The sequence below is a fragment of the Struthio camelus genome, chromosome 5 (assembly GCF_040807025.1).
Source record: "Struthio camelus isolate bStrCam1 chromosome 5, bStrCam1.hap1, whole genome shotgun sequence".
NCBI classification, from domain to species: Eukaryota; Metazoa; Chordata; class Aves; order Struthioniformes; family Struthionidae; genus Struthio; species Struthio camelus.
This window is the reverse complement of record NC_090946.1, coordinates 48,259,542-48,281,243: the sequence shown is the minus strand read 5'-3', so window position 1 is coordinate 48,281,243 and position 21,702 is coordinate 48,259,542. Positions and strand designations below refer to the sequence as shown.

The window sequence follows — 21,702 nt, the reverse complement described above, 5'->3', positions numbered from 1 at the left end:
TTTTAAATGTAGGTATATTTTTGGTAAAGCACGTTCAATGCTGCCAATACAATATATTTTTAATTTAGAAATAAGAATGTACTGTATTCTGGAAAATGTAGCCTCCTCCGAAGTTGAGGATACCTTCCAGAAGAAAGCATGAAGCTTTTATGTATAATGCTAAGGTTTCTTTTGGTCTTCAGGTGAAAGTGTTGAGGAAAATGCAAGTGTTGTTGTCAAGCTACTTATTCGACGCCCAGAATGCTTTGGACCAGACCTTAGGGGAGAAGGTGGAAATGGTTTGTTGGCAGCGATGCAGGAAGCTATCAGGATCTCAGAGAATCCTACTCGTGACCTTCCCTCTCAGGTTTATAAAAGAGAAGGGTAAGTAAATGTGAATGCTTGTTTGGCAAATAATGTTTTAACAGCTGGCAGGTCCAATCATACCTGAAGTATGTGCAAAATGGGCACTGTTGCACAAGACTCTGTACAAATATAGAATGCCAAATATGTATGGCATTTGTATAGCACTGAGCAAAATAAAGGAAGTAGAATAAGAGTTACTGAAGGGAAGAAGCCTGAAGGATAAAGCAAAGACGTTGACAGTTGTGGAATGAAGCTAAGGGGATGATAAAGTGAAAGAAGAGGAAGGTAGAGGGTTGGCATGAACAGCCAGTTACTACTGTTCAACTGTGCGCTTATTAGGGACGCAGAAAACCTGTAATCAGGATCCAGGGGAAATGAATATGTCTGATTTATAGTCTCTGGAACATGGATCTAGCTCCAGAGATGAGCTATAGATGCATATCAACAAAAATACTCACTGGTATTGGTTACTTTTTAGTGATGATGAAGAGGAGGAGGAGGAAATTGTGCACATGGGCAATGCTATCATGTCGTTTTACTCGGCTCTCATAGATTTGCTTGGACGCTGTGCACCAGAAATGCATGTAAGTTCATTCTGTCACTTGCTCAGAAAAGGCGGGAGGCGATTTGTAAACAAAACTGTACATGTCTGTCTAAACCGTTCTCTGTTCAAGGATTTCTTCCCTTCTGAAGGTGGGCTGTATTACCTTTCTCGCTGTATCTGGATAGATGTATTCCCTGCATGCTGTTTATATAGAATCACTGACTTTTGCTTTCTTGTTTGCTTTGTAATTTATGTAAAATTTGGGAAATTTTTATATGACCATGGAATCAAAGTAGAAACAAACTACTAGTGTTGCACGTTTTGCATGTCTGATGAATTTTCTGAAGTTGTTCCCTTACTGTTTTGTAGAAAGCCATAAAAATCGTCTTCCTAAGAATGTCATGCAGAGCTTATCTTTCTCGTGCATCTGTTGAAGTGTGGTATTAATGCTGTACATGGAAAAGGATATAAAATAACTGTTTTGGCTGCAGTGCCTATAATAGTCACATGCAAGACTTGCTTTTCCTTAGAGTGACTTTTGTTTGTCCATATTTAAAATTCTTCAGTAGTGCCTGCCCAGGTGAAAACGCAGTATTTACGTATTGTGCAGCTTCCCATACATGTTACTACCAAAGCTATTAACTTTACTATCTATAAGGCTGTACTTAGCTTTAGGTACTCAGTAATCGTAGTTTCCAGTTAAGAAAATTACTGGAAGAGATTTTCAGAGACATAGAGAAAGGATACCTCATTTCTGCTAAAAGTTAAAAAGAATTGGTCACCTAATTATAGTTTATGCATTTTTAAATCTTCACTGCATAAATATGATAGAAAAATGTGTAGGTAATGCAGACTCGTTCGCATCTATTTATAGTATAAAGAGGCAAGCTCAAAACCTTGCAGTGTAGATTGTATAAGTAATGTTGGGAAATTTTCAGTTTCATCATTATCTGATTGGTGCTTAGGAATCTTATCCATGTGGGGGGTTTTTTGTTTGTTTTATTGAGAGTTTATAATATCCTGAAAGTATTGCTATGATAGCAAAATTAGTGCGGATGAAAAAGTAGGATCAGCTGAAAATCAGCTGCTCTAATAGAGTGCTGTGATAAATTGAATGCGTGTACTTTTTTTCCAAGCGGTACAGTGTTTCAAATACACAAAAAATATATTAACATCAGTATTTTGAGGAAATGTTTCTGATGTCACTCAGTACTAAATCTCTTAATTGATAAACTTTTTCTAACAGCTTATTCAAAGTGGAAAAGGTGAAGCTATTCGAATCAGGTCAATCCTTCGATCTCTAGTGCCAACTGAAGACTTGGTTGGGATTATAAGTATACCGCTAAAGCTGTCAACAGTCAACAAAGGTAACTTCAGTACTTTTAACAGACCAATTGGTCTTTTTATTGAAAAGTTTTTGGAACGCAAGCTTTCAGATGTAAAATAGAAACAGTAGTTTTATCAGAATTGGCTATGAGTAGAGAACCATTCTTCAGATTTTAATTAGATACGCATCAATTAGACTTGCTTTGATAGAAAATGCACTTGCTTCTGTGGAGCAGAGAATGTAAGAACATAAGAAATACCTTACTGCATCAGATTAAAGGCCCATCTATCCCAGTACTCTGTCTCAGGCAGTAGCTGTAGGAGAGGTTATCTATGTAGGTAGAACGTGCAAGACTGACGTCTACCCCTTTGTACTTCCACAACATCCACACTCATTTGTTTAGAGATGTTAGAGGGTACCTCCCTGCCTATTAGTAAATGTTTCAGGACCTATTGTCCGAGCATTTATCCAGTCCCTTTGTGATACTGTCTGTAGCCACTCCTGTGGCAGTAAATTCCAGACCTTTGCTATTTACTGTGTAAGAAAAGTACTGTGTCTTTTAAACTGATCTACTAGTTTTAATGAGCACCCTCAAATTCTAGTGTGGCGGGATTTGGTGAAGAGCAGTTCTTTGTTCACCTTATCAACTACCTTAATGATTTTCTAAATCTCAGTTGTATCCTTTCTCAGCCCTTATTTTGTCATATTGAATACTTTCAGCTTTTTTAGTCTCCCATTAGTAAGGTTACTGCTCCGTTGCCTGAATCGTTTTAGTTGCCCATCAGTGTAGCTTTTCTAAGTCTATTCTGTTGTCCTGAGACGTGGAACACAGAGCTGTGCAGGGTATGCAAGATGCGAGCAGGTTGTACTCAAGGTGTGGGCACGCGATGGTTTGTTTCATGTCTGAACTTTATATTTTATATAGCAGCGAAACAGTGTCCTCTGTCTTGTTCTGAATACCCTTCCTGATGATGCCCAGTACCTTGTCGGCTTATTTGGTCGCTGCTACACACTGAGCTTCTGTTTCACAGAATTTCAGTAGTTACTTCAGGATCTCTTTCCTGAGTTGTAATGTCAGTACCAAGCTCAGCATAAGCATGTAGGCATGGCTTATTTTTCTATCTATGCATTATCTTAGATTTGTCTGCCATGAAGCTCATCTGTCACTACCTTGAACTCATTCAGTTTTGTTAACTACATAACCATACAGAAGAGCTTAGTACTATATGCAGACTTTGCAGCTTCATTGTTCCCTTTCTTCTCCAGGTCACTGATGACCCAGTACAGATTCCTGTATGTCCTTGCTTGACTAGTGTTGCAAATGCCCATGGCCTTTTAATTGGTCTTATTTGCCTTTCCTGTTTCTTGTAACTACACTGTTTATTTCCTTCCTGACTTTTCAGAGGAACTGAAAGTCAGCCACATCCCCTTTGGGACTGTGCTGATCTGAAGCAGGTACTCTTCCACACCTGTTATCTCTTCTCCAATTGCTAGGTAAAATACTCCACTCTGACCTCTAATGTTCAGTCCCAGAAGCCTGATTTCTTTTTGATTACAGTGCGGCCTGTTTCTTTGTTTTCTTCTTATATGTTTGTCTTGTCCCGGAGGGTTCCCCATATTATAGTCCAAAGAGGTATTGATGATAGTGTTCTTGCTTGTTATTTGATTGTCAGGTCTTTCCTAGAAGCAGTCAGTGTGGTTATCCAAGGTGGACTTATTTCTGCAAAATAATTCCCAGGATGATGCTTCAAACTAGAATTTTGTTTAAAGCATAAACTCACCAGAGGGTAAAGTTTTTATGGCATATGATCTCCATCTTTCCTATTAACTTCTCCATGTTCCACAGGCTATAAACTACCAGTGTCATTTTCTTCTGGGGTAAAATAACTTTGTCATCTTCCTCTCCTTCTGTTGTCCTTCCTGTTCCACAAGAATTGCCTATTCCACCTTTAGAGTTAGAGATGGTCTGCCTGATACAAAGCCAACTAAACTCTGTGTTATTGTTCTCTACTTATATTTAGCTTTGAAATCTGCTACTTCAGTGACTTTTACACTTAAAAACTTGGCTTAAAAAATGCCTCTTCTATATGAAAATCTTGTTTTGTGCAAATAGAAGTTTTATTTGTGTGTATACATAAAGTATCTGTAGGATTTCAAGTAAATGCAGGACTTTGCTCTGTATGTTTGCCATGACTTAGAGTAAGTACTTCTAATTAAACATTCATTCTTACTTATGGTTATATTTAAAGCAATATTTCAAAACTCAGGTGGTTTCACTAAGCATAAGAATGCTTAATGATGGGAGTATAGTTTTGTTATTGTTGTGCCTTAGCATTCAGAGTTGTCAAGGTGACCTCCTGTAAGGTAAGGCATTGTACTGTCACATGTGATTGTGATATATTTGGCCAGAGTCCTTCACCTCTCTGCTGAGAAGATTTACAATTATGCAAATTGTTGCATGTGATTTGAGGAGGAAAGGAGGGCAGTTTTGAAGACTTGTGCTGTTGGAACTGGATTAAAACTAGAAACACACTTTTTTACTTACAAAAAATTAACCAAGAGTAAAACTTTTCGGTAACTGTTCAGCATCTCTGTATAAAGAGATAGTATAGATCTCAGTACCTTTTCTATATTCTGTAGCAATGATCTTGATTCTAGTGGATTTCATCTTTATTATGCATGGAATGAGCTGTCTACTTCCTTTCTTTTTGAATAGTGTGCCTTGATTTGGAAAAAAAATTGTTTTTCTAAAGCATAAAATATTAGTAATTCCAGTTTCTTCCAAAGTTTGCTTCTCTTGCCAAAGCAGCATCTTCATTTATTTTAAATGGGAACTGATATCTGATCTGTTAGAGATTTAGAATTGACTTTCTATACAGTACTATTCTTCATTGACATCTCTAAATCAAAAAGCATATGTTCCCCTTAGATTGCATGTTCTTTCTAGCGTAGTTTATGTGAGACAAACATTAGAATTCTAAACCTTCTGAGACTTCACAGTTATGCTGTATCTTAACATTTGCAGTAAGATTTTCCCTTAATTTAATTTTACTGTGTAAACATTCTCTGTAATGGTAATAAAACAAGTAGAATGCTTTGAAAATTTAAGAACGATTAGTTATTTCAGAATGAAAGACTTAATTTCTGTTAAATAAATTGCAAATAATAGAGTTTTTGAAGTAATAAATACTGTACTTTTTTTTCAGCGAACAAAAAACTGAACAAGAATATCTTTGTTGTGAACATGCAGTTTTACACATGAAATCTAGTTATGGTGTCTTTCATTGTCTTGGTATTTCGTGTTATGTCAGTTATTTACTATTAAAAATTGCTGTATATATTTGTGTAGATGGCACAGTGAATGAGCCAGACATGTCTGCAAATTTCTGTCCTGATCATAAAGCACCCATGGTGCTCTTTTTGGACCGTGTCTATGGTATTAAGGACCAAAGCTTCCTCCTTCACTTACTGGAAGTTGGATTTTTACCAGATTTAAGAGCCTCTGCTTCTCTGGATACAGTAAGCATTTTTCTATGGAGTGCAGTGGTTGGGTATAGCGGCTCTGTAAGAGTAAAAAATGGGACTTTAAGTCAAAACAGTATTAAAAGAAAAGTCCTCACTATACACACAAAAATAATAGTGAAATTACATCTTTATTAGTTATAGGGCCTAAGTTTGATCATATTCAGTACAACTTTATGAAGCAGTGGTATAATGTAATTTTAAGACTTTTAAGACAGGTGTACAGTAATTAAGTATGCAATAAGTATGTAGGATTTACTGTAGTAGGTTTAATGGTTACTTTTACTTTTGTGTGCTTCTTTGAATTACACCTAAAATTCACGTAACGTGTAGGTATGAAGAAATTAGATGAAAACTGCTGCCTAATGCTTTATGATTTTTGCTAATGTATATAAAGGAACAAGTTACCCCTTTTCTTTATTGCTGCTATTGCTTCAGAATGCAGTGGTGCAAGCAGTCTGTTTTTATGAGATAACTGGATGATGTGAATTTTCTTAAGTTGTAACGAGATAGTCGTAGTCCTCCTGCAAGTGCTGGAGATATTATGCTAGTACTCAGCCACTAAAGAGAGTCAGGAATATTTCATTATTATATTTTATAGATTTCATTCCTAGTAATCTTTATTCCATGTGGTACTAACAATTATGTACTACTTCATACAGGTTTCTCTAAGTACTACCGAGGCAGCTCTGGCACTAAATAGATATATATGCTCAGCTGTGTTTCCGTTACTCAAAAGATGTGCTCCCCTCTTTTCTGGAACGGAGCATCATGCCTCTCTGGTTGACTCCATGCTTCACACAATATATAGGTTATCCAAGGGACGATCCCTTACAAAAGCACAAAGAGACACTATTGAAGAATGTCTGCTTGCTATTTGCCAGTAAGTGTGATACCTGTGTGCAAATTAATTTCTTTTGTCCAGTATATGGAAATAAGCATACATATTTTAATAATTTTTTTTTGTGTATGATGTAGAATAGGAGTATTTTATTCTTACATGCAGTAAATAATCAGTGTATGACAGGTTTTCTTTTCCTCCTAAGAGAAAATAGTTTTCTTTTTTCATTACAGATGCTACATTATGCAAGCTGTTGTATAGCTAAGAACTTGTTGATGATACAGCATAAATTCTGATCATTTTAATAACAAAACCTCATTAACTACTGAAAGTGTTTTGTTGATTTTGACTGTGAGTGTTTGTTAGAGATTTAAGGGATTGATTTGTCTGTATTTTTGACTGTGATTTGAAGAACCTTGACCTTAGTTTAAAAAAAAAAAAAAAAGGCCAAACAAACCCTAAAACCACCCCTGCAAAAATCCTAGAACTGGAATGTGAGCACAGAAGTTCATGTCCGGAATTGAAATGTAGATTTGCCAGTAGAATTGTAATTCCGGGTCTTTGTCATCTCTAAGTGACCAGGTTAGCAACCCACAGAAGGGAGCTATGCGTTTCTGTTGACAATGAGGAAGGCATTTGAGGTAGGGGCTTCCAAAGCTCTCCGTTTTGAAAGACTGTGTTTAGGAGTAAAGCTGAGAATTGAAAACAAACGTTGCATGCAGTATATGAAGTCAAAAAGCATGAAGTTGAGGCCGTGTCTCTTAAGTTGTGCTACTTCTCTGTGCAAGTAGACTGTAAAAAAGGAATGCAATGTATATTTTCAGTTTGTGTATAGCTCTGGCGACATACTGAAAAGGGGATATAGTAGAACTGGAAAAGATGAAGACAAACACAACAAGAATGATCAATGTAAGGAATGGCTTCCCTACCTTGGAAAAGCTTAGCAAACCAGGAGACTTCGGCCTGAAAAAGAGATGGCTGAGGGGGAGATATAAAAGGTTTTTTTGCATTGACTTGGAGGGTCTAGATCATTGAAATTAAATAGCTAGAGAAGAAATGCTAGGTAGTTTGTTCAGTCTCCCATTTGAGATTTCTTAGAGTAAAAATCATAATGCATTCCCTAAATCAGTGTCAATCAGAAGTGTTTTACTGCTTCTTAGTTTCATATCAGATACCATTATTTTAGGACAATATTCTGTTTATTTAGCTTAGATTGCCCCTGCAGCATACCTGAATCTCATGGAAGAATTATTAAAAAAAAAAAAAAAAAATCCAGCACCCTTCCTATCTCCATCCTTATGGCACAATCATATATTCTGTATGGTCATATAAGAGAGTCCAAATGTTCAGTATCCTTACATGCTACATCCTTCTATATATAGATGAAGCATAGTAAGTTTTCTTAAGTTCAAATTTAATCAAGGTCTAGAGTTTCTTTTCTGTTGTTTTTATGTACCTGGGTTTATTTAGTCTACAGCTTGCTTTTTCTGTGCATGTAACATAGTGTTTTTCCGAATAATTTTAATGAGTGATTTGGATTCCAGTAGGCAAATTAATTTCAATTTATATTCCGTTTCACTGGAGTGCATGAATGTTACTAACAGGAATTTTTTTTTTTTTTACAGCCACTTACGGCCCTCTATGCTACAACAGCTATTGAGAAGGCTGGTTTTTGATGTACCCCTGCTTAATGAATACTGTAAAATGCCTCTCAAGGTAACTGCTGTACTTTATATATACTTATTCAGCACAAAACTTAGTCCACAATAATCTGTCATTGTCATGTTTTAAAAACAGAACAGAACAGGGTAAAGTAACATGAAATGACTTCTAAATTGAAACTAGTTTTATGGTTTTATAAAGTTTTTAGACTTGAATATAATGGTTAAAGGCATTGTGAGATATTTCCTTATGATAGCAGTATATTGTAAGTTGGTTACGTGATTGTGTTCAGTGAACCGTTAACTTTTCCACTGCTTCAGCAGAAGTAGGATTGAAAGAAGCAGATTAAATGTTAGCAGTATCTTGATCTTTCTTCCTCTGCTATATAATTTGTAATAACTCTTGTTAGGATGCATAGTCCAACAATAACTTTTAAAATAAGTGATTCAGGGAATATGATACAGGGAACAAAACTCAGTTTGTGTTATCCAGGAGGAAAATTTATTTAAGGGGAAAATTTTGGACAATCTTGAATTGAAGTCTCATTCATCTTTCTGTTCTGCAAATAGAGAATGATAATTGTTAGAAAATAAATAGTTATTTAGAATTTACCTGTTAAGTTTGCCTCCTGAGCAACGTTCTTATTGGGATAAACAGGCCAGATGTTAGATCAACTGACTAGTCATTTTATGGCAGAGTTGAAATACTGTAGTCCTAAAAAGCCCAGCTGCTAAATCCACAAACATATTCTGGGGCAGCATCAATTTTAAGGCACGAGTGTTGTTGTTGTTGTTGTTGGTTCCCTTGGGGTAGGGGGAGTTTTTTATTCCTCAGCAAAATTGCAGAAAAATTTAAAATATCAAGATTTTGTCTGATACCGAGTGAAATTTTTGAATTTTTCTAAGAACAGGAGTTTTGAGTTCCAAAGAAGAAACTGGTAAAAATATGAACTGGTGCAGAAAGTGCACCAATAATTGTATACGCTAGCCCTTTAACTGGTATGTTACAGGTTGTCTGTACAATAGTTCTTTCTTAGATTTTTCCACAGATGACCAGACATTGCTATTTTGAAGAGTATACTGTAGCTGTGTTTTGCAATGTTTTGAATTATATTGAGGCCATAAGCTACAATTGACAGAAGTAAAATCAATTTGAATTTGTAAAACTTTTTACCAGAATCTATCATGTCCGGTTTCATACCGATATTTTCTGTTTCATTGTCTGTATTTTTATCCTTTGGGCTAACCTGTACTCAAATGGTGACAAAACTGAAATTTTATAATTTTCCTATTCATTGTGGTCATTGAGAATCTCACAGTAGCGGCCACGATGTATAGCACAGGCTTTACACTTTCAAAGCTCAGGCACTACTGTTATCCCAAAATAAAAACCCGGAAAAAGAATACAATTTTTATTGGCCCTTAGAAATAACGAGACAGAAGTAAATAATAATACTTATATAAATGTTTAAATAAATGCTAGCCATTTTGACTTTCACTAACCAGTAGGTTATGTTATTAAGTACCAGTGTTTTACACACATTTTTATTTTCTGTAAAATCTAGCTTCTGACAAATCACTATGAGCAGTGCTGGAAATACTATTGCCTGCCTTCAGGAATGGGAAGTTACGGAATTGCAGTAGAAGAAGAATTACATTTAACCGAAAAACTTTTCTGGGGAATATTTGATTCCTTGTCTCATAAGGTAATGACTGTAATTTACGTTACAATGTGAGGTGTCTGTAAAGGCATTACTATCATAATCTGCGGTGCCAAGTGCAGAAAGTATATATTTTGACAATTCTTTCACGTAATATGGGAGGTATGATAATGAATACTTCCAGTGAAGTAACATTCTATTGAAAGATTGAATGGTGAATTTTGAAGGAATCCCTCCAAACTAATGAAATGTGAAATTTTTGTCTTGGTATAACCTTATACCTTCTTCTAGTAAGGAGGCAGATTGCTTGAACGCACTAACAAAAGTTAATGTTCTCTCTTATCCTATCTTTGCTCTGCTGCACTTCTTAAAATACTTCTTACTGACATAATATAGCATTAATTTTAAGAGACACTTGCATATGCTATTGTTGTAAACAATAAATTTATGTTGTCTACTTTCAAACAGAACTTGCATTTTGTTAGTTTGCTGGTCATTGCCTGGCTCAAGAACTATGATGCAGCATTCTTAGAGAGAAACATATTCCTGTATTACTGTTCCAAAGTGCACTTTTTTCTTGATTACGGAAAAGTTACCTTTCTGATATGAGGAATACCTTACTGAGTGAATATTTTTTGGACTGGATTAGGCTCAAAAATCAGACTTATACCTGTTTTGTATATATTTGTACAAGTGTTAGCATACTCTTATGTTAATTTGAGTAGTAGTCTTGCAAACCATATCAAGTTAATATCAAGAAAAGTAGATATCACACAACAATAATTTTGCTATATTCTTAGTTTTTACATGTGCTTTGTTGTTCCTTTGCATCTTCTAATACTTCTGCATATGGCTGCTTTGTTTTCACTAACATTTTGCATGTTTTTCTATTGGACTTTCCAACCAGTTCCTATCTCTCCTGCAGAAGTATGATCCAGAGCTCTTTCGAATGGCTTTGCCTTGTCTAAGTGCTATAGCTGGTGCCTTGCCTCCTGATTATTTAGATACACGCATTCGATCAACTTTGGAAAAGCAGACTTCAGTGGATCCAGAAGGAAATTTCGATCCCAAACCTGTCAGCACAGCTAAGTGAGTCATATATATATATATCATAGTGACTTCTCTAAGTATTTTTTATGTTATTCCTTGTTAACGCTTTTTTCTACTTTATAGGGAGAGTTGGCTGGTGACTTTTTAATAATATTAATGCCTTCCAGAAGTAGTATCTTCCTTCCTGCTGCCAGATAGTGCACTGCAAAATGCCCTGTTTACCAGATAAAAAAAAACTTAGTGCTCTAAGTCCTGTATCAATGTTAAGTATTCCCACATTATACCTGCATGGTAGTAAATTATGTCTTTATTATGTATCGTATTACCTGATCGGTGAGTTCAAATATTTGGGATATATGCATTGGTAATACACATTTGTTACTTTGTGATTATTTCGAGGGTGCTAAAGTGATGAAAAATGGTTCAAGGTCATTAAAATCTGGTAAGTGATTCAGCTAGCCTGTTGCCAGGTTTTGATAAATCTTCACTTAATTTTGAAAACTGATTGCTAGCAACCTGGTATGGCAGAATAGGCAGAACATGTAAGATTATTTGCTAGTAACGCTTGTGCAACTCATGTAAAAAATAAACAGTTTCATATCCAGAAACTGAGGATCACTGGCTGATTGTTGATATTAAACTCTTGCCTCCCCACCACTCACAGTTATGCAACATGAAGCATCTCTGCTAGTATTATCCTGCATTAAGAACTACCAAGATAAATACTCATGTGTCACGGTAAAGCAGCCTTATTTCCTGTCCTGTAATTTCAGTTGTTAAAAAGTGCCCCTATTATATATTTTAAGGTTCTCAGTAAATGTCATTAGAGCTCTGCTTTGTTTTGTGTTATTTCTTCTAAATGTAAATGTAATTACAGAGGCAAAATATCTGGCTTTCATCTGGAGATGAAGCATTTTGATTAATGCTATATTATACTGGCATTTTGTTTGTAGATCGGACTGTAGTAAATTATGATTGAAAGACTATATTCTCTTTTGTTTACAGTCTTGTGCTTCCTGAAAAGTTGGAGTATATTGTAAGCAAGTATGCCGAACATTCCCATGATAAATGGGCCTTTGATAAGGTAGGAATTGTTTTAAGACTGACAACTGTAGGCAAAGGACAACTATATAGTACCTGAGGTTAAATCACAGAATCACAGAATGGCCAAGGTTGGAAGGGACCTCTGGAGATCATCTAGTCCAACCCCCCTGATCAAGCAGGGACCTCTAGAGCATATTGCCCAGGGTCACATCCAGACGGGTTTTGAATATCTCCAGCGAAGGAGACTCCACCACCTCTCTGGGCAACCTCTTCCAATGCTCTGTCACCCTCACAGTGAAGAAGTTTTTTCTCAGGTTTAGGTGGAACTTCCTGTGGTTCAGTTTGTGCCCGTTGCCTCTTGTCCTGTCACTGGGCACCACGGAGAAGAGATTGGCCCCATCCTCTCGACACTCCCCCTTCAGATACTGGTACACATGGATAAGATCGCCTCTCAGTCTTCTCTTCTCCAGGCTGAACAGGTCCAGCTCTTGCAGCCTTTCTTCATAGGAGAGATGCTCCTGTCCCCTCATCATCTTCGTAGCCCTCCACTGGACTCTCCAGTAGTGCCATGTCTCTCTTGTCCTGGGGAGCCCAGAACTGGACACAGTACTCCAGGGGAGGCCTCCCCAGGGCTGAGGAGAGGGGCAGGATCACCTCCCTCCACCTGCTGGCAACACTCTGCCTCATGCACCCCAGGAGACCATTGGCCTTCTTGACCACCAGGGCACACTGCTGGCTTATGGTTAACTTGTTGTCCACCAGCACTCCCAGGTCCTTCTCGGCAGAGCTGCTTTCCAACAGGTCAACCCCCAGCCTGTACTGGTGCATGGGATTATTCCTGCCTAGGTGCAGGACCTTGCACTTGCCTTTGTTGAACTTCAGGAGGTTCCTCTCCGCCCACCTCTCCAGCCTGTCCAGGTTCCTCTGAATGGCAGCACAGCCTTCTGGTGTGTCAGCCACTCTTCTGAGTTTTGTATCATCAGCAAAAATACTGAAAAAACCTCTCTGGTTTATATAACTGATATGCGCATGTTCAGAGTCTGCATTAATGTCTGGATATTTTTTCGGGGACAGGTGATAAACCTTTTTCTCAAGAAAGTTCTTTGAAATTTATCCCTTTTTAACAGTGTTGAGGATTTATTAGGTTCAAGACTTGTGTATGTGTTGGGGAGTGAGGGATTGTTTTGTTTTATAGGTAGAAATAGATATTTCTTAGCTGCATTTTGCCATGGTAAAGATGTTTATTGACTGAAAGTCAGAATCAATTTTACTGCAGCAGTTCTGTGATCTAAGAGAGGACTCAAGAAGTCTAATCTCCTTTATTATTTCAGAAAATGTAGTTAGAGCTTTTGTTTCTTTTTAGCTTTAAGAAAGCTGTTATGTATTGATTTCCCCTATGATTCTCCATGTACTCCATCATTTTGTTGTGTCTGTTTCATCGCTTAAAATGAGATGTAAGACAAGAACATATATAATTAGTAATTTGTAATACCTTTTTAATGTTAAAATGAAACCTTTAATAGATGTTTTGATGTTACCCTTTGCAAACAAGTTTAATGTTAATAAACATTTTAGAGTTAAATTTGAGCAAAAACAAAGTCTGATGAAGTTGTTGAAGTTTTTATTAAGTATGTTGCAAATGTTAAAAAGGTAGACCTTTGGATATAAATAACTCATTCACTTCAAGTGTGAATTGAAACCTGCACTTTCATTCAAGGAAAAAGTTGAGGGTAGGGATAACTAATTTATTAAACAATTCTACTGTTGTTTCTGTCTATGTTCTGTAAATCTATAAAGAAAAGTATAGATAGATATGTATAGATAAGTACACTCACATTAATCTCAAAACACAAATTTCCGTTAATATTGTTTAAGGCAAAGGATTCTGTATTGCTGACTTACCTGTGAGCACTAGCATACCAGAGAATAGAGACTCATCTTTTTTTACCTTAGCCAGTACCATCTTAAGGCATTAGTCAGTTTGAAATGGGCAAGTGCATAGTAGGTTCAGAAATGGTTGCATGAGACCAGCACTTACATGCAGAATCTAATCAGTGTCTAGGCTGTATTTGATTCTGATGTGTATACAGATAAATACGTGCTCTTTAAGTAAAAATTTCTATGGCACAGAGTAGGTGTTGGAATAGTTTCGTAATTCAATTTGACAAACCATACTGGTTGATTTGCAGTTACTTGTCTGTGCTATGTGTCTTTTACCTTATTTAAGTATATTTAATCTTTTTCAGACTAATAGTGGATGGAAATACGGTGTTTCGCTGGATGAAAATATGAAGACTCATCCATTAATAAGACCTTTCAAAACTTTAACTGAAAAGGTAATAAAGGAAATTTCAGCTGCATTAATACAAAGTATCTCATCTGTGTACGTTTTTTGTTAATCCATTTCAAATATACGGTATGCACAGAGGAGAGGCTTACTCTACTACTTGTAGCTAAAAATAGCAAGATCTCCACATGGACGTGATTGCTTAGCTAATCTTGTGCAGACTTTTTCCCAAACTATTTGCTTCCATTAGGCAGTAGTCATAGGTCTAGGCCAGTTTGTATTCAAAGCGTCAATAGTACAGGATTTTCAGGCCTTCATGGATGAGGAAATGACTGCCAGCAGCTCCTGTGTTTTAGGTGAAAGCGTAATCTAAGACTTCTGAAGCAGTTTTCTTTTCTATCCAGAAAGATGGTAGAAGAATTTAAAGAAATCAAAGCAAATGCTTCAGTGGAAAATGGAAAAAAACAGCATTCAAACTATTCTAAATGCACTTTTTTTTTAAATTTCTTGATGAGATATGCATGTCTTCTAGTGGTCAGAATACTGAACTGAATTGGAACTCTCATATTCTTGCAGTGAGTCACTGGGTGACTCAGACATTTGCCCCTCTTTACCACAGTTTTCCCATTCAGAAAGTGGAGATTACAGAACTCAAGAGGTATTCAGAAGGTTTAATTTCCCAGGATTTGTAAATTGCTTTGACGTCTTCAGAGAAGAGCTGAATGCTTGTTTGCAAGCCTATGCTTGCAAACACCTGTGCTGACGAGTTCAAAAGCATTTGCCCAACTATTTTCATAGCACTTGTAGTGCCATCCATTTTTGGTTGTTTTGTGCTGGAAGAGTCACTTATAGGTTTCAAAATACAAACTACATTATTGCTCCAGAGCTCCCTTTTGTGCTCTTAGTTTGTAGTACACTATCACATATCCCAGCAATATATGCCAGTAAGAAAATAATAATGAAAAAAATCTACGAATCTTAAAGCTTATTTCTAATGTAAAAACGATCATATCCTGTCTGTAGTTATCATATACAAATTTCATTGACTTGTGGCATGTGACCATTTATAATCAAGGCTAGAATATTTTTACCGGATTTTTGCTACCTGCTGAACACAGAGTAATTTTGCATTATTTCATTTAAAGGAAAAGGAAATCTATCGTTGGCCAGCCAGAGAATCTCTGAAAACCATGCTGGCCATGGGATGGAGCTTAGAAAGAACCAAGGAAGGAGGAGAAACAATGATACATCAGCGTGAAAATGAAAAGCTCCGTAACGTATCTCAGTCTAGCCAAGTAAGGTGGAATTGCTTAAATACAAAAAATTAAATGCTTGTTCACTCATTTACTGATAAATGACACAAAATTATGTTAATTTTATGTTATTTTTAATGAAAGGAAACTTGTAATGTCAGAGTTTTGAGATTTGGAAGTCATGTCACTATAACAAAAGATGTGCTGTTCTAAAGAGAGTGTTGCAAAATGAAGACAGTTTTTGAGAAGGCTATCGGAGACCATACCTCTTCATTGCCTCAGAAGTCTACCTGAAGAGAGTTGCTCTATAGTTGCTGAAAGAATACATGAATGAGAATTTGAAGCCTTTTATTTTGTAATAAGCAAATCTAGTAATTTTCTCTCTTGATCAAACGGAAGAGCCTGAATTTTTTTTTTGTTTTATTTTATTTTATTTTTTTGACAAAATTCCAATTATAACAGACAAACAGGATTGCTCTTTGGTAAATCTTCATGCAAACTTTGCAGGTAATGATGTAGTACCTAGTGTTTTGATGTGATCCAGCCTTGTTCTTTGATTTGCAGTTCTTAATAATAACGTGTCTTTGAGACAGCTCTTCAGTAGGTCTGTGTCTTGGTGGGGAAGGAGAGAAGCTGTGAGAACTATGACAAGCAAGATTTGACTAACAAAATTGTCTGTTTATATTTCATATAAAACCATACCGTGAATTCTTTTGTTTTTAGTAATGCAGACCATGCCTTGATAGTACCAAAGGATATAAATAAAGTGAAAATGGCTTAAAAGAAACATAAACAAAATGCATGATAAAAATATGATTCAGTGGAGGGTATCAGCACATGTTTAAACTTCAGTACCTGAGCGATACCACTGATTCTGTGTGACCGTTCACGTTTTGTTTTAGTCATGTGAGTGACAGCTTTGTTGTATTGGATTACACAACAAACATTAAATGTTTAAAGAATAAATAAATGTAGTCAAATCCTTCCTCTTTTTCTTAGTCTGTAAGTGCCAGGGGACAGTAACCTATTCTAACATCTCATTGTGTAATGTCTTTCACTTTAGTATGTGCTTCATTCAGGTTGCTGCCATGCCATTCTTTTTTGTTTTGAAGACGCATCCTGATGCCTCAGGATCTGTTTCCTTTGTTAGGCTGAAGAGTAGTTTTTAGCAGTTTGTCATCGGTTGCCAATTAAGAGGTCTAAACGTGCAGCTTCCTTCTCATTTCCACATCAGCAGATGTATTTTATGTTAAACATCCTGTGTATTTTCAGCACGTTGCAAGGCAAAAGGTGAACACAATTTCTACATGAACGCTTAGAAATGTGAATGATTTCATTCTAACTGGATCAATAACACAAGTGTTATAGTTGAATAGTTGTTTTATCTGAAATACTTTTATCTGAAAATAATTAATCTTTTTTTTCTCCCCTCAGGGAAATGGATATATCCCGGCACCACTTGATCTTTCTAATGTTGTGCTTTCTAGGGAGCTTCAGGTTTGTATTCATGTTTGGCATATGTTGTGCTGGAAAGAATTAGTAGACTTTTTTGTTAATGAGTTGAATTTTAACAGATTTTATGAGCCTGTTAGCTTATTTTGTGATTATGGCTGTGATACGATGTTATAGAAGAGTACAAGCCATATTATTTATATATTTCAAGAAGAGGTTTCTACTGTTTATCCTACTGGTGCTTTCTGAGTTCCTAGAAAAAGTTAGCATGAAGCTAGGGAAAGGAACAAAAACAGCACGTGTTCAGTAACTGGCAGGTATCTGTGTAGCCTGTCTTCTGTGCTGACTTTGAAAAATGGTTTAATATATTGATAGTCCTGATGTGATGGATAAATTATTTGCATTCTCAGCCATTTGCTTTAAAACCTGGTATAATGGAAGAATTCATAGAGTTACAATACCAAACAGGTTTACTGGAGGAAAGAAAACCATACAAGTTTTTTGTTTACTATGTTTTATTTTTAGTGTACCTATTACCCAAGTCTTTCGACAAGGAGACAAATCTCTCTTTCCCTCTCTGCTATTTATGTCAGCCACTTTGCTTCAAACCTGCAAATTAGTCTTCCTTTTCAGTTATAGATCCTGTCTCTGTCCCTTTTCTTCTATATTCATTCTGTGGTAGTTTCATCATCTTTGAATTCAACTTTAAGGCTACATGTGATGTTTACATTTGTATAATATCAGCCATCTCCTCATGTTGCTTTCTTCTCTCGTTGTAATTCTTCATGTCTACGTCTTGCACTTCATTCTTTGTCCATCTCAAAACGCGTGTTAGACTGCTGGACTTAATTATGCCATGACAGGTACCTACACTTCTCTCTTTTGATGAAGAACTTTCCATTTCATAACCATCAGTTTCAATTTCTGGTGGGAGTCTGATCAAGCTCATTTTCTTCATTAGAAGTTTATTCCCTAGATTCTTTCAGCTCTGCTGTCTTCTAAGATAAACAACTTTTCCAAGTTTATTTGAATCCTGTTATCATGAACCTACTCTTGGCCTGTCTATACATCTGATCCTCCTGCCACTACTATTTTTTCTGCAATAAGTGTTTTGAAGGGAACACTGACACTGTTATATTTCCCTTTTTTGTTAACCTGTTCTCTTTTTGGTTCTCCCTTGCATCTGTATGCATTGCAAAATAGTACTTCCATTTATGTGAAGCATTTGATCGACTAAGCTCCATACTAAAACTTTTTTCCTCTTATATTCCTTTCTGTAAATTTTTCCTGAGAGTTTTATTTGTTCAAAAGCTTACTATCCTGAATGTATTTATTACCAGTTTATTTCTGTGATTCTATTGTCTGTAAGCTATAGATGGTCATTTTCCACCTTTTTGTTGTCTCCTTGATGCTCCCTTTCAGCCTTTGTTTTGCTAAAATAATTAACCTCTTTTAGCTTCAATTTGAAAGAAGGGACCTCTCTTTCTGTGGCCATCGCTCACAATTTTTCTGTACTTATTTTAGTTGGAATGCCTTTTTCCTCCACATCAATTGCTAGAGTTGTATTCTGTCCCAGTAAGGTCTCAGGAATGCATTCACATTTTACATGGGAATTAATCCTTTTACAGTTACACTAGTAGAGGCTCCCTATCTTTTTTTTTTCTAATTGGCTTTGATGACTGACTGCCTTAATTTATCGAAGATTATTGTTTTGAAATTTCTTGTATCCTTTCTTTTCTACAGAAAAATCTTTCACTCTTGTCTTGCCTTCAGTTGGCATTCTCCTTTATCTGAAAGTTCACTGAATTCACTATTTACAGCAACTATTTGAAGAACAGTTACTGTAAATCTCTTTAGTCTAATAGTTACTTGAATCTCAGAGTGGACAACATGAAATGCAGTGTCTGATCCCTGAACTCCGCTGATGCTGTTCTTGTTAATTCTCTGAAGATCTCTTTCTAGCCAAGAGCTACTTGTCTAACAATACCCTCCAGTCACCTTTGATGCAGTTTTCCCTGCTGTCTTCTGCGAATTATGTCCTTGTTTGGTTTTGTGGATGTCTTTTGTTTGTTCTCTTCCTACCTTTCTAATCATTCTCTCAAAGTATACTATAAGGGGATCTTTATCGTCTTTTTGGTAAAGGCGCTATATGGCTTTGTCCTCGCTCTTTTTTCTCACTCTGCAGTCCATCTTTGTTCCAGAAGCAAAACTTTAATTAGCATGAATCACAAACCTACTTTTTTTCATTCTCTCTAAAGCATTCTCTCTGTCCTTCTCACAGATGTCCTTCTTGTGGATTTCTCTGTCTTTTGGTGGATCCTGGACTCAGATCTTCCTCCAGCAAATCATTACTTTCTTTTCCTTATATCACTGTGGTTGACATAACCATTCTGCTAGTCACTCAGGCCTGTAATCTCAGTGTTATTTTTCACTCCAGTGTCCGGCAAGTCGAGGCTGTGAGGTGTTAGCTCTAAGACAGGCTCTAAAGTCTAATCGTTACGAGTGAAAATATTATCCAGAGTTCTATTATCTCATGTTTTGATTCCTTCAGTAGTCTTTTTTTCTCTAGGCTTAACTACTGCAGTCATGCCCAACTTGCTTGGAAAATACCTGTGTTTATCATTTTCACATTCCTTATTGCTTCTACCCTTGTATTCAGACAAATATAAACTACTTCATATTTGTTTTGCTTTCAAATTTGTCCATTGACTCTTCCCCTCTTATCCCGTGCATTATATTGAAAGTTGACTTTCACATATCTAATGGGCCGTGATGCTGTCCACTGTTATCTACATATTAAATTTCCAAATCAGTGTGTTACGTTTTTTCCTTCCTACCGTCACTAAGTATTCAAAATGGTACTTCATTAAGATTTTAGAGAAATAGCCTCAAGACTCTCCTGTACAATAATTTTATGACTTTATGATAAGACTCCTGTTACAGTGTTTGCGTGTGAAGACCATAACCTTTGTAAGCCAGAATATACGAATGAAAAGGAATTTGTATTTCCTAAAAAAGAAATATCTATTTTTAATTTAGTATCATCATCTGTTCTGAAAGACTTTCTCACTGATTTTCTCTGTAGGTTCTCTTTCCATTGTCCTTGCAATAGCCTTTGGGGGACATTAATGTCTAATTCCTGCCAGCCACATAGATTCTTCTCATACAACAGTTCACTCTTAGACATTAACCCGTATTGTCATTGTGTTCTCATTCTATCTTGCCTTGTAGTTGCATCATATGATTGCAGGAGCAGAAGCTCACTCTCCTTTTAATCTTTGTTTTACAGTATCTCACTTAAGGAGTACTGCTTTATGACTAAAGCCACTTAGAAGATAGGGTAGTATAATAACAGTTATTACTGATAAGTACTGACTTTAATCACTGTTTTATTTGGTCTGGAAAACATCTCCGAGTCTTTTCTTAATATTTACTAAGATCAGTGCTTGGATGCCCAGTCCAAGTCAGTTTGTTGAGGGGATGTAGGGGAGAGCATGGACAGATTTAACTGTGATGTTTCTTTACCATATTCTTAAAACTAGATTTCTGTAGAATTACAGAAAATTTTAATTGTCACATTTTATTTTGCATCATCTTTTTTTTTCTTGTTGGCAACATAGGGAATGGTTGAGGTAATGGCAGAAAACTACCATAATATATGGGCCAAAAAGAAGAAAATGGAGTTGGAAAGCAAAGGTAAGCCAGAAATCCTGTGAACCACACAAAAAAGACAAAGAAAATGAGGGAGAAGAAACAGTCTGAAAGAAAACAGTGTAAGACAATCTAAATTAAATAGTTGCTTTTTGTATTTAAAACAAACAGAAGTTTTGCAACAGAAAAGCTTACATTTCTCTCAACTTACCAAAGGTGGAGGTAGTCATCCTTTGCTGGTACCTTACGACACATTGACCGCCAAGGAGAAATCACGGGACCGTGAAAAGGCACAAGAGCTGTTCAAATTCCTTCAAGTGAATAGTATCCTCATATCTCGGTAAGGTGCATATTTATTTGAAATATTTGCTCCCATTTACCTCACAATCCATGCTAATTTTCTTTATATCACCGCAATCTGTTAGTTATTTAAACAATGACCATGTAGCATATCTTCTGTAAATCAAAGAGTCCTTGTTATTTTTACATTCAGAAAGATTCTTCTAAAATAGTGTGGGGGAGTAAAATTTTTAGTATGTGCTCATAGTAAATACAAAATGCAGCAGTAGAGTAATTAAGTAAGCAGACTATTCAAAACTTTTAGATTAGGAACAAACAGCTGTTAGTAAGGACCATGGGAAAACTTTCAGTCTGGTACTACAGAAATACATCTACATAGAAGGGCTTTTAATTCAATTTTTGAGAAAAATGTTTAGAGTTCTGTCAACCAGTAAGACAAAGTGCCTGTTTCGTAGGCATTTCCTGTGTAACTTCTTCAAGTAGAAGAGCAGAGTGTATTAGTAGTACTATAACTGGAATTACTGTATCAGGAATTCGGCTGTCATGTGGGAACTTACACTGTGGGTAAAGATAACTTTATTGTATTTTTTGCCTTATTTGGCAGAATTGAGAGTTACAGTACCATAAGTAGTGTATATATATATTTTTTATCATTATATGAGAAATACCTGAGGGAGAGGTATTTTCCATAGGAAACTGCAGCTTTTCTAGCAGTAATCATTTTTTGCAAACTAAACTAAATTTCATGAATGAAATTTTGCTGT

General features: G+C 36.2%; 1 protein-coding gene across 1 annotated transcript in view; it reads left to right on the top strand.

Annotated features, from left to right (window-relative positions):
* RYR3 (ryanodine receptor 3) overlaps positions 1-21,702 on the top strand; it is a 256,319-nt gene that overhangs the window by 157,200 nt on the left and 77,417 nt on the right. Inside the window, exons 44-57 of the mRNA XM_068946291.1 lie at positions 183-363; positions 824-929; positions 2,136-2,256; positions 5,566-5,735; positions 6,401-6,621; positions 8,205-8,295; positions 9,806-9,946; positions 10,809-10,990; positions 11,957-12,035; positions 14,242-14,331; positions 15,428-15,577; positions 16,970-17,032; positions 20,608-20,683; positions 20,855-20,978. Of these exons, the coding sequence (XP_068802392.1) occupies positions 183-363; positions 824-929; positions 2,136-2,256; positions 5,566-5,735; positions 6,401-6,621; positions 8,205-8,295; positions 9,806-9,946; positions 10,809-10,990; positions 11,957-12,035; positions 14,242-14,331; positions 15,428-15,577; positions 16,970-17,032; positions 20,608-20,683; positions 20,855-20,978 (1,795 nt within the window). The remainder of the gene's footprint in view (positions 1-182; positions 364-823; positions 930-2,135; positions 2,257-5,565; positions 5,736-6,400; positions 6,622-8,204; positions 8,296-9,805; positions 9,947-10,808; positions 10,991-11,956; positions 12,036-14,241; positions 14,332-15,427; positions 15,578-16,969; positions 17,033-20,607; positions 20,684-20,854; positions 20,979-21,702) is intronic.